The sequence below is a fragment of the Rhinatrema bivittatum genome, chromosome 2, assembly GCF_901001135.1.
Source record: "Rhinatrema bivittatum chromosome 2, aRhiBiv1.1, whole genome shotgun sequence".
Taxonomy (NCBI): Eukaryota; Metazoa; Chordata; class Amphibia; order Gymnophiona; family Rhinatrematidae; genus Rhinatrema; species Rhinatrema bivittatum.
In genome coordinates this window covers 249780415-249793171 of record NC_042616.1, presented here as the reverse complement: position 1 = coordinate 249793171, position 12757 = coordinate 249780415, and the positions used below count along the sequence as shown (strand labels likewise).

The 12757-nt window shown below is 43.4% G+C and overlaps 1 protein-coding gene across 6 annotated transcripts in view; it reads left to right on the top strand.

Moving 5' to 3' along the window:
- CNOT10 (CCR4-NOT transcription complex subunit 10) overlaps positions 1-12757 on the top strand; it is a 241718-nt gene that overhangs the window by 183913 nt on the left and 45048 nt on the right. For all 6 annotated transcript variants that reach the window (XM_029589403.1, XM_029589407.1, XM_029589405.1 and 3 more), the window contains one exon: positions 8343-8456. In XM_029589403.1, the coding sequence (XP_029445263.1) occupies positions 8343-8456 (114 nt within the window). The remainder of the gene's footprint in view (positions 1-8342; positions 8457-12757) is intronic.

Sequence of the window (12757 nt, the reverse complement as noted above, 5' to 3'; positions counted from 1 at the left end):
TTCAAGCCGTGGTACTCCGGTAAGATTTTAACCCGTTTTCCGTTGATTACCGTCGAGTTTGGCCCTCATGGCCTACTGGCCGTCGACCGTACCGCGGCTCAATTTTTTCATGGCCATGGTGTCGGGGTTCTGCTGGTGCCTGGACTGTAATCGCACCATGTCCATCACAGACCCTCACAAAGTCTGTGTAATGTGTTTCGGATGTGAGAACGATGTCCTAACCTGCACCAAATATGCCCTTATGACACCAAAATGTCACAAGGCTAGAATGGAGAAGATTGAACTTCTCTTCCGTGCTCAAACCCCAACGCCGTCTATTGCAGCGACGTCGTCAGAACAGGCACAGTCAACTTCGCGCCAGAATCGACCTCCGGCCGGTGACCGTCCGGCATCGACAACTTCTCGGCCTTTGACACCCTCTACTCCCCCTCAAGACCGAGGGGATCGTAGAGATAAACATCGCCACCGGCATCGAAAGTCTCAGACCATCGAGGGAGCAAAATCATCGACCTCGCCATCGTCCGAGCCACAGTCGAAGAAGTCCCGTCCAGAAAAGGCACTGACCTTTTCACCCGACAGGATATTGGGAGCCTCGACTCCGCCTTTAACGGTGGTCCCTCCGGCTATGCCTCTGCCTCCTTCTTATGCTCCGGAGCTGGGGCTGCTTGCTCCAGGTCTCCGAGAAGAACTGGACCGGATGGTTCAGGAGGCCATCGACAAGGCGATGCATCGACTCCAGGTTCCTCCGACACCGGTACCGATTGCAGAACTGACCACTGACCCGATTCCAGCAGCGTTGGCACTGCTGCTCTCGAGGATGGAAGTGCTTATGGCCGCTTTTCCACTGATGGGCCCCGGGTCACCGATGGCTCTGGTGCCCTCCCTGCTTGCTTTGTCATCGGGAGGAGAAACCCCATTCCGCATACCTCCATCGGGAGTTCTGCCAATGCCTCAGCCGTCGATGCCGATACGTCCAGTGCCACCGATCCACCCATAGGTGCCGACGCATCCATCGGCACCATCGATGCCATCGATGCCTGCACAGGTGCCTTCGATGCCCTCATCGGTGCCTCCAGTTATTCCTTCGAGTCCTTCGGAGCCTCGACCAGGACCTTCCAAGGATTCCACCGCCCCATCTTCTTCTAGTCCCTAGAGGAGCAGATGCTGATCCCTACGATACCTGGCCTGATGATTCTTCACCAGACACCGATGATTTGCCTTCACCACCTTCACCTGCAGAAAGCGTTCTCCTCCAGAGGACCTTTCCTTTAGAAATTTTGTGAAGGAGATGTCTGAATTGGTTCCCTTCCAATTGCAGACTGAACAAGAGGACAGGCATCAAATGATGGAGCTGTTACAATTCCTGGATGCTCCCAAGGAAATAACCTCCATCCCTATCCACCAGGTTCTTCTGGATCTCCTCAAAAGGAACTGGGAACATCCTGGCTCTGTTGCTCCAGTCCACAGGAAAGCTGACACCACCTATCTTGTTCAGTCAGCTCCAGGCTTTCGCAAACCTCAATTGGATCACCAATCTGTGGTTGTCGAATCTGCCCAGAAAAGAGCAAGGAGATCAAAACCTCACACTTGCTTTCCCCCCCAGGCAAGGAACAGAAATTTCTAGATGCCATTGGTCGCCGTGTCTTCTAGGGATCAATGCTCATCTCCAGAATTGCCTCTTATCAGCTCTATATGTCCCAATATAATAGGGTCTTATTTTAGCAGATACAAGACTTAACAGACTCCCTGCCTCAGCAATTTCAAGAGCAACTCCAAACCCTAGTAAACAAGGGTTTTGAGGCAGGCAAGCATGAGATCAGATCATCTTATGATACCTTTGACACTACCCAGGGTATCTGCAGCTGCTATCTTGGCAAGATGATGGGCCTGGCTCAAGTCTTCCGACCTTCGCCCTGAAGTACAAGACAGATTATCCGACCTGCCTTGTGTAGGAGATAATCTGTTTGGCGAGCAGATTCAACAAATGGTGGCGGAACTCAAGGAACATCATGAGACCCTAAGACAGCTCTCTCTGATGCCTTCTGAGTACTCTTCAAAACAGCCCTTCAGAAAGGACTCTAAGAAGTCATTCTTCCGCCCGAAGAAGTCCTACCCGCCACCAACGAGAACCCGTTCAATGAGACTGTTTCAAAAAGCCCAGTCTCGTCAGACACGAAAACAAAAACCGCAAGTGGCTTTTCAGCCGGGCCCTGCTTCCGGTTTTTGACTCCTGCATATAGAGCAGCAGCCAGCTTCCATTGCCCCACAAACCAGTGGGAGGTCGATTGTGTCATTTCAACAACAGGTGGTACTCAATCACCTCAGACAAGTGGGTCCTAGCGATAATTGCTCAAGGGTATCGTCTGAACTTTCTCTCCATTCCACCGGACTCCCCACCTCTACCGACGAGAACATCCGATCACTCCATCCTTCTGGAACAGGAGGTCTCCCTCCTCCTCCAGGCCAAGGCAATAGAACCAGTGCCCTATTCCCAACAAGGCTTAGGGTTCTATTCCCGGTACTTTCTAATCCCCAAAAAATTGGGAGGCGTTCATCCAATTCTGGATCTAAGTGTCCTCAACAAGTACCTCCAGCGAGAGAAGTTCAAAATGGTAACCTTGGGCTCTCTTCTTCCTCTTCTACAAAGAGGAGACTGGCTCTGCTCTCTAGACCTCCAGGACGCATACACTCATATCACGATAATTCCATCTCATCGCAAATACCTGCGGTTTCTAGTAGGCCCCAATCATTATAAGTACCGAATGCTTCCATTTGGCCTCAAGTCTGCACCACGAGTCTTCACAAAATGCCTCGTCATAGTTGCAGCCTTCCTCAGGATTCAAGATGTTCACGTCTACCGCTATCTAGACGATTGGTTAATCAGGGCTCCCACTCAGCAAGCTGCTCTGTCATCCTTACATCTTACTTTACACACTCTAATTTCATTCGGATTTCTCGTCAATTACGACAAATCCTACTTAGTGCCATCTCAAACCTTATCGTTCATTGGGGCAGACTTGGACACCTTGCAGGCAAAGGCTTTTCTGCCTCAACAGCAAGCTCTCACTCTCGTGTCTCTTGCATACCAGCTGCAGTCTCAGCACTCCACGACTGCACACCACTTTCTCATCCTCCTGGGACACATGGCGTCCTCAGTTCAGGTCACCCCCAATGGCCCGCTTGGCCATGAGAGTCATGCAGTGGACTCTAAAGTCACAATGGACTCAATCCATTCAGCCCCTGTCGACCATTGCCCACGTAACCGACTCACTCCGTCAGTCTCTTGCCTGGTGGAGAAATCAGGTCAATCTCCTCCAGGGCTTGCCCTTCCAGGCTCCAGACCATCAAATAACTCTCACCACCGATGCTTCCAACCTCGGCTGGGGAGCCCACGTGGCCAATCTGCAGACACAAGGATCTTGGTCTCCAGAGGAAGCCAAACACCAAATAAATTTCCAGGAGCTGCGAGCAATCAGAAGTGCTCTCAGGGTATTTCAGGATTGCCTCTCCAATCAAGTCAACCTGATCCAGACGGACAACCAGGTGGCCATGTGGTACATCAACAAACAGGGAGGGACGGGCTCCTACCTTCTGTGTCAGGAAACTGCGCAGATATGGGCGGGGGCCCTCTCCCACTCGATGTACCTCAGGGCCACCTACTTGCCAGGACTCGCACCTTTCAACCCTTCAGTAGTGAACTCAATCTTCCAACAATGGGGTTATCCTCAAATAGACCTCAATGTGTCACCTCAAAATCGCAAAGTTGACAACTTCCGCTCTCTCTCATTCGCAGCCAGCACTATCAGTCAAGAGAAGCGTTCTCCCTATCATGGGCAACTGGTCTCCTATATGCATTCCCTCCACTTCCACTTCTCTCGAAGACTCTCAAGAAGTTACGTCAGGACAAGGGAACAATGATCCTGATAGCACCCCACTGGTCGCGCCAAGTGTGGTTTCCAATACTTCAGGATCTCTCCATTCTCAGGCACATTCCCTTGGGAAAAGACCAGCTTCTAATCACTCAAAATGACAGGTGCCAAGCCACCCCAATCTTCAAGCCTTGTCCCTGACGGCATGGATGTTGAAAGGTTAATCCTTCAGCCACTTAACCTATCTGAACCAGTTTCCCGTGTCCTGATTGCTTCACAGAAGCCTTCCACGAGGAAATCATATTCTTACAAATGAACCAGGTTCATGTCATGGTGCTCTTCTCAATCCTTTGATCCCTTTACTTGTCCAATCACGAAATTTCTGGCCTATCTCTGGCACTTGTCAGAAGCCGGTCTAAAAACTTCCTCCATCAGGATGCATGTCAGTGCAGTAGCCACCTTCCATAAAGGTATCGGGGATGTTCCCATATCAGTACAACCCCTTGTATCACATTTTTTGAAAGGCTTGCTTCACCTCAAGCCTCCTCTGCGTCCTTGGGACCTCATCCTAGTTTTGGGTCGGCTCATGAAACCACCATTCGAGCCTTTTCAATCCTGTGACCTTCGATATCTCATATGGAAAGTGATTTTCCTTTTGGCAATCACTTCCGCTTGCAGAGTTAGTGAATTACAGGCTCTAGTTACCTATCTGCCTTACATTAAACTTCTGCAGGACCGGGCAGTACTCCGCACTCACCCTAAATTCTTACCTAAGGTAGTTTCGGAGTTTCATCTCAATCAATCCATTATACTACCTACCTTTTTTCCCAGGCCCCATTCCAATCCAGGAGAGCAGGCTCTGCATACCCTTGATTGCAAACGGGCTCTAGCGTTCTACCTACACCGTACAGCTGCCCACAGGAAAAGCACTCAATTGTTTGTCTCTTTCCATACCATCAAATTGGGGCAGCCTGTGGGTAAACAGACTCTCTCCTCCTGGTTGGCGGACTGCATATCCTTTTGCTTTCAGCAAGCGGGCATTCCACTTCAAGACCGTGTTAAAGCACACTCTGTGAGGGTCATGGTGACTTCAGTAGCACACCTACGCTCGGTGCCGCTTCCTGACATTTGCAGGGCTGCCACCTGGAGTTCTCTCCATACCTTTACAGCCCATTATTGCTTAGACAAAGCCGGAAGACAAGATTCCATCGTTCCAGTCTGTCTTGCGCAACCTATTTATAACGTGACATACCAACACCCTTCCGCCTGCCCGGTGGGGTTCAGGATGGCCTTGGCCAAATTTCATCCCAGGCATAGTGCCTTGCATGCCTCAGTACATTTGGTGCATACTCGGACATACTCAGTTCGGTACTCACCCATATGTGAGGACTACCATCCTACTTGTCCTGTGAGAAAGCAAATGTTGCTTACCTATAACAGGTGTTCTCACAGGACAGCAGGATATTTGTCCTCATGAAACCCACCCGCCGCCCCGCGGTGTTGGGTTCGTAACATTTTCTTATTTTATTTTCTGCACTACCTGTAGCTTTTTAACAAGACTGAAGGGGGACCCCTGCTGGCTGCAGGGTTAGTGCCATTGCTGGGCATGCCCAGTAGGGGCCAGTCAAAGTTCTGGAAACTTTGACAGAAGTGTTCCGTGATTGGGCTCCATCCTGTGATGTCACCCATATGTGAGGACTAACATCCTGCTGTCCTGTGAGAACACCTGGTACAGGTAAGCAACATTTGCTTTCACATTTTTAAATTGCTGTTCCACTAAGAATTTAATCTTTTTTTGTTGAGGAACTATGTCCTTTTCTGAAACCTTTTGCTCAGCTATCACTGTGTTATTTTTTGTCAAATTTATGTGTACTACTTTAGATGGAAATTGAGGCCAGGGTTTGGACAGCTCATATTCAGAGACACTTAGCCTTCTACTTAGAGCAGCTATTTCAATTTTAAATAACTTATTACTAGGATTTTTTATTTATCTGTGGGGTGTTCAATCTGCCAGTAACTCACGAAGAAACTAAAAGGATTTTTCATTGTTTGTAGAATGTTGTTAATTTTCAGAAAAAGTCAGCTGTTTGGGAAAACTTTCCAGTCCCTCAATCATATTTTTGTAAATATCATGGCTTTGTTTCTGAAATGAACATAAACCATCTTTAGTGGAACCACAAAATGTGAAAACCAACTTACAATATAGAAACTGCACAATTATGTATACTAAACATGTTGCATGTGTGTATGTGTTTGTATATATGTGTGTGTGTGTGTATATATATATATATATATATATGTGTGTGTGTGGTATATATAAATATATGTATGTGTGTGTGTATATACAGTTGTGCTCATATGTTAACATACCCCTGACAATTTGTAAGATGTGTAGCATTTTAAGAAAACATGAGTGATCAGACAAAATACATTATTATTTTTAATGTGTTTCAAATTAAACTATTATGCAACACAGACTAGCACAATCATTAAACAAACCATAGCAATAAGGGAAATAATAAAATGGTCCTGTTCAGAAGTTTACATACCCTTAGTTCTTAATATCATGTATTGCCCCTCTTTGCATCAATGACATCTAGCAGTCTTTTGTGATAGTTGTGAATGAGGCTCTTTATTTTCTCATGTGGTAAAGCTTCCCACTCCTCTTGACAAAAAACCTCAGATCCTGGAAATTCTTTGGTTGTCTAGCATGAATTGCATGTTTGAGTTCCCCACCAAAGTGGCTCAATGATGTTGAGGTCAGGAGACTGTGATGACACTCTAGAGCCTTCATTTTCTTCTGCCTCAACCACTGAAGGGTCAACATGGCTTTATGTTTTGGATCTTTATCATGTTGGAATGTCCAAGTGAGCCCCATGCGCAGCTTCCTGGCTGATGAATGCAAATCCTCCTCCAATATTTTGACTAAATTCCCTGTACCACGGTAGCTCAACCCCCCCCCTACCCCACCCCCCCAAAACAGTAGAGATCTATCTCCATGTTTCACAATAGGGATGTTATGCTTCTCTTCATAGGCCTTGTTTACTCCTCTCCAAACATACGGGCTGATTCAGTAAAGTGTGCTAGGCCATATGCACTGTTAAACATGCATTTGGCCATGTGTTTTCGAGGGGCATCTGTTACCCCTTAATACTGTAAGGGGTTTAGCGCCTCAAAAACGCATGCCCAAACCCCCTGAAAACTAATAGCACTCTTCCCATGTAAAATGCTTGTTGATGAGCCTATTAGTCATTCACCCGGGATTCAAATGTGCCAATCCGCACATTTTATGTTCATAAATTAACGCCGCGTAATAATCCTTAGCGCCTCCTTTAAGCGTGACCCCTCATTTACATATAGGATTGCACGCCCAGGAGAGGTGGCTGGGCGTACGTCGGGAGAGCAGGTGCTCAACACGGAGCGCCTGTTCTCCCGTGATCGTTTCTGTGTCGGCCTGATAGAGTTTATGGTTGTGATCATAAAGTTCAATTTTGGTCTTATCACGCCAAATTATTTTGTTCCAAAAGTTTTGAGACTTCTCTAGGTGGTGTTTGGTGATATATAAGCAGACTGTATTGTGTTGTGGTGCAACAATGGCTTTTTTTCTGGCAGTTCTACCATGCAGTCCATTTTTGTTCAAGTATTTCCTTATTGTGCATGCTGAAACACCCATACCACTTTGTTTCAGAGAAGCCTATGTTTCAGTAGAAGTTGTTTATGAGTTTTTCTTTGCATCCTGTCCAATTTTCCTGGCAGTTGTGTCTGAAATATTTCTTGGTTTTCCTGACCATGGCTTGGTATTAACAGAACCCATAATTTTCCACTTCTTGATCAGAGTTTGAACAGTACTGATTGGCATTTTCAAAACTTTGGATATCTTTTTATATCCTTTTCCTGATTTATAAAGTTGAATTACTTTTGCTCGCAGATCATTTGACAGTTCTTTTGCTTTCCCCATGCTTAGTAACCACCAAAGTCAGTGCAGCCCTGGATGAAATGCATAAGAGTTTCTCAAGAGCTAAGAAACTCATTAACTATTTATGCACAGACACTAATTACTATTAAACAAGGCACAGGTGTGGATACCTATCCTTCATTGCCATCTCAATCTGTGTGTCAATTTGAGTATATATTATTAGCCCAAATATTCAAGGGCATACAAACTTTTGAACAGAGCCATTTTATTATTTTCTTTATTGCTATGGTTTGTTTTAATGATTATGTTATTCTGTAATGCATAATAGTTAAATTTGAAACACGTTAAAAATAACAACCATGCTTTCTTAAAATGCTGCACATCTTACAAATTCTACCAGAAGTATATAAACTTATGATCATAACTGTATGTGTATAGATACAGATATAGATATATATGTGTGTGGGAGTATGTATTTATATATATATATCTGTGTGTGTGTATATACACATTTTAAAGTGCTGTATTTTCAAAATTGCTTTCTTTTCTTTCTGTAGGTGCTCAATACTTGCCTGCAGTGCTTATGTCTCTTTGGCATTGGGTGATAATCTGATGGCTTTGAATCATGCAGAAAAACTTCTTCAACAGCCAAAACTGTCAGGATCTCTTAAGTAAGTTTGACCTTTCCTGTTGTTACTATGGTATTTTTTTTTTTATATGAAAGTATTAGGACTCCAATATTAATTGAAACTTAGATATTTTATTAATTTAATCACATTTTCTAAATCTTTAGTAGAGGCTACTGTATTCTGCACATTTCTTGCTAATCTCTATCCATTGGAGCAGTTAGAGATTATATACTTTGGCATTCATTGCAAACTAATGGAGGAAATGATTTTTTTTAATAATATGCTTCATTATTTTAAAATGTTCACCCAGTATATAACCAACTTTTCAAAAAGTTATTAACTGATATGCTAAATGAAAGTAAGTAGTTACCTTTGTGTGATTTATTTAAAATATGGGCTCCCCTCCATTGTCAAACAGCACAACTCAGTGATTACTGAGGAGGTATGACTTGTTAGGCAGGGAATGTTTTACAATTTGTATTTTATGAGGAAATGCGGACTAGAGACAGGCATCATAAAATATCAAACAATGAAATCAAGAAAGAAAAACCATCAATAATAGTAAAACCAATCTAATAAAAAGAATAAATATTTAAAAAGAGCTGCATCCAATAATTAAAAGCTTGTATAAACTTTTTAAAAAAATGTTCCAAACACCAAAAAAAAAATGTAAAAGATCAGACAAATCAAATAATACCCAATAATTAAAAAAAAAAAAATCCCCTGCTTTACATATCTTGGAACTTTTGATTTCCAGAATCCATGAAATTATCATGAATTAGCGAGTGGTGTGGGGGTGGGGTTGCTGCACACAAACTTTCTCCTCTCTCCCACACATACACATACTCTCACAGGCATACAAACATGCAGTCTCTCACGCACACAAACATGCTTTCTCTCACACACACACAACCTCACAGACTCCCTCTCTATCTCACTACCACTCAAACACGCACTGACTCCTTTCTCTTTCTCTTTCTATATCACTCTCACTCCCATACAAACACACAGATTTATTTATTTATTTAAAACATTTATATACCGCATATCAAAACATTTCTAAGAGGTTAACAGGAAACATACATAAAATCATAATAATAAAAATATCATACAGAAATAAAATTAAAACAATATTAAAAGAAAAAATAAAAATACGTAAAAGAAAAAAAACACTTCAGTAGAAGACTGCCTGGAAGTCATTGCTTAAGATGTTCAAATAGTCTCCGAAAAGCTATGCACTGACAAAAGCTCGAGTAAACAGGTGGGCCTTAAGCAATTTTCTAAATTTCAGCACAGAGATCTTTATATTGAGTGGGAGAGCATTCCAGAGAAGAGGACCTTGAACATAAAATAACCTCTCACGAGATTCGTGAGGGAGGGAACAGTCAATAAAAATTGACTAGAAGACCTTAAACATTGCGAAGGGCGGTAAAGTTTCAAGGCTGCATTAAAACTAGGTAGAGCAATCCCATTTAATCCTTTGAACACAAGCATAATTATTTTAAAATGGATTCTCTATTTAATAGGTAACAAACTCTGTTCCTTGTAAAGGCAATGCCTATATATACATTGGTTTTAAGTTACATGTATTATATTATATATACTGTACATTGTAGTTATTTTGTTATAGTTCAATGTATTTATATATTTACTCAGTTATTCAACTGTTACTTGTAAGGGCCCCGCCCAAAAGTTAATTGTTTGATGTAAACCGATACGATGTGCGAACGGTTATTGGTATAGAAGAGACTTTAAATAAATAAATAAAATAAATGTAAACCGACACGATGTGCAAACGGTTGTCGGTATATAAAACCGTTTAAATAAATAAATAAATAAATGAAGATTAATCAAAATAGGTGAGATATGTTCGCATATAGAGGTTCCTGATATGACTCTAGCTGCCGAGTTCTGTACTAATTGTAATGCTCTCAGAGATTTTGCGGGAGGCCTAAATAGAGTGCGTTGCAATAATCAAGAGATAACACCATGGAATGAATTGTGGTTCTCAGATCCATTTCACTTAAAAAAGGCCAAAGTCTGTTCATTAAATGGAGTTTGTAAAAAGCGCTTTTTGTGACTTTAGAAATCTGTGGTTTTAGCAATAAAGTAGGTTTCCCCTCACTCCCACACTTACCCACAGCCTCACAGGTTCCTTCTTTGTCTTTCACTCCCATGCACATCCACAATCGCATAGGCTCCATCTCTTTCATGTTCGCCACTCACACACTGGCTTCCTTTCTCACTCATATGAAAACATACAGGCTCCCTTGGTCCTCCCCTGAACACACACACATTATTATAGGTTCTCTATCACTTCTATACACATAACCTCATAGGCTCTCTCCCTCTCTCTCACTTATATACAAACACACAGACACCCTTGCTCTCTCACTCCAGACCTTTCTTCGTCATCTGCTGTGGGTGGGATGGGTTCCTTCCACGGCCTTCCTATACTTTTCACTTCCTATCTTTGGCCATGGGAAGGATAGATTGTGCTTAAGGTCCTTTCAGGTCTCTTTCCATCTTCTTTTTGGCCACGGACGAGATGGACTCCACCCAGGGCCCTTCCAAGCCTCTCCATGTTTAGCCACAGAATGGATGGGCTTCGCCTGCAGCCCTCCCCTCTTCTGTCTTCGGCTGCAGGTGGGATGGGCTTTAGCTACGACCTGCAGTACTTCTCTACTTGTCTTTGGCTGTGAGTGGGATGGGCTCCGCCTGCAGCCCTTCCAGGCCTGTCTCATTAACATAGGTGGGGATGGACTTTGCTTGTTGCCCTGCTGGACTTCTCTCTTCGTGTTTGGCTGTGAGCAGGATGGGCTCTGCCCGCTGGTCTTCTCTCTGTGTTTTTGGCTATGAACAGGAAGGGCTCTGCCTGTGGCCTCTTCAGGTCTCCCTCTATCTTCAGCTGGTGGCCAGGGACTTACGCTAGCAATTTTGCCACCTCCTATGGGTTGGCATTCTTGGCGGCTGCCTAATTCACCTAATGGAAGCGTCAGCTCTGAATGTGAAGAATCATTTAGCCAATATTTTGAATATCCTAGCAATATAAGCCTCAGCCTCTCTGATGCTATTCTTTTTTTCACCCTATCTGTAGGAACTGTAGGTTTGGTGCCATTCCTCAAGTTTTGAAAGAAGTTTGAATCTAATATATATATATATTTTTTTTTTAAGTATTATAGGAAGTAATTGAAGGACCTATAACCATTTAGGGAATAGAATAATTTTGTAAAGATTTATTTCCTCAGCCTCTGAGAGTGGTAAAGACTGCTGCTGCTGCAGTTTAGTTTTGGAGAAATGAATAAGGGCTGCATATTATGTCTATATAGATTATTAGAGGAGTTGTTTAGCCTTATTCCTACTTATGTAAAAACCCTATCCTTCCCCCCATAATTCTCTAACTCCTCTTAGAACAGCCATGGATTCTGATTTCTTCCACTTTAATTTAAATCCTCAAAAGGCCTATTAAACATCTAAATAAACTCTTGGGGGTTCATGAAATCAACTAGCATGTTGTCTACAAATGCCACAATTTTGAATTGATCATCGCTTAAAAGAAATACCCCCCTACTTTCCTCTCCTCTTCTCTTGCACCCTTTGTAAAATAAGTTCCAGGGATAAAAGAAAGAGAAGAAGGGAGAGAAGGCAACCTTGCCTACTACCCCTCAACAGACCAAATCCTTCAGACAGCTCCCCATTCACCAGCACTGTAGTCTTCGGATCTCAGTAGAATAAATATACCATTTTTAGAAAATTTCCTTCAAATCCAAATCACTACAGTACTTGAAACAAGTACCCCCACTCCCACTCAGTCAAAACTTACTAATAATATAGGCATTCAGTTTCTTGGATAATTTCCTGGCTATCAAGATTGCTGTCAAATTTGTTAAGGGATATCTCTGATTGGCAAAATCCACTTGGTAATCAGAGATCAAGTTTCGCAAAATCTAAGCAAGCCTAGCCATTATCTTTACCAACAGTTTTATATCAAAATTGAATAGAAAAATAGGTCAATATTAGCTGAAAACCATTCAAATTCCCCAGATACCCCTATTAACTGTGTTCTCCTCCCCAGACTGACCCTGCACTCCCTTCCAGCCTCCTCAGCCTTACCACAGAACTTCCTTCAGCTCTCCTTAGCATTTCCTCGACCAGCACTGCCGATCCCTTACCCCAGCCTGATCCCAGCACTCCTTTCTCTCCTCCCTAATCTGACCCTAGCACACACCTGATCTTCCCTCCTCACTAAGCTGGACCCAGCATTCTCTAATCTACTCCCAATCCCAACCCTAGCACACCTTGATCCCTGTGCTAACTGGACCCCAGCACACATTGATCCCTTG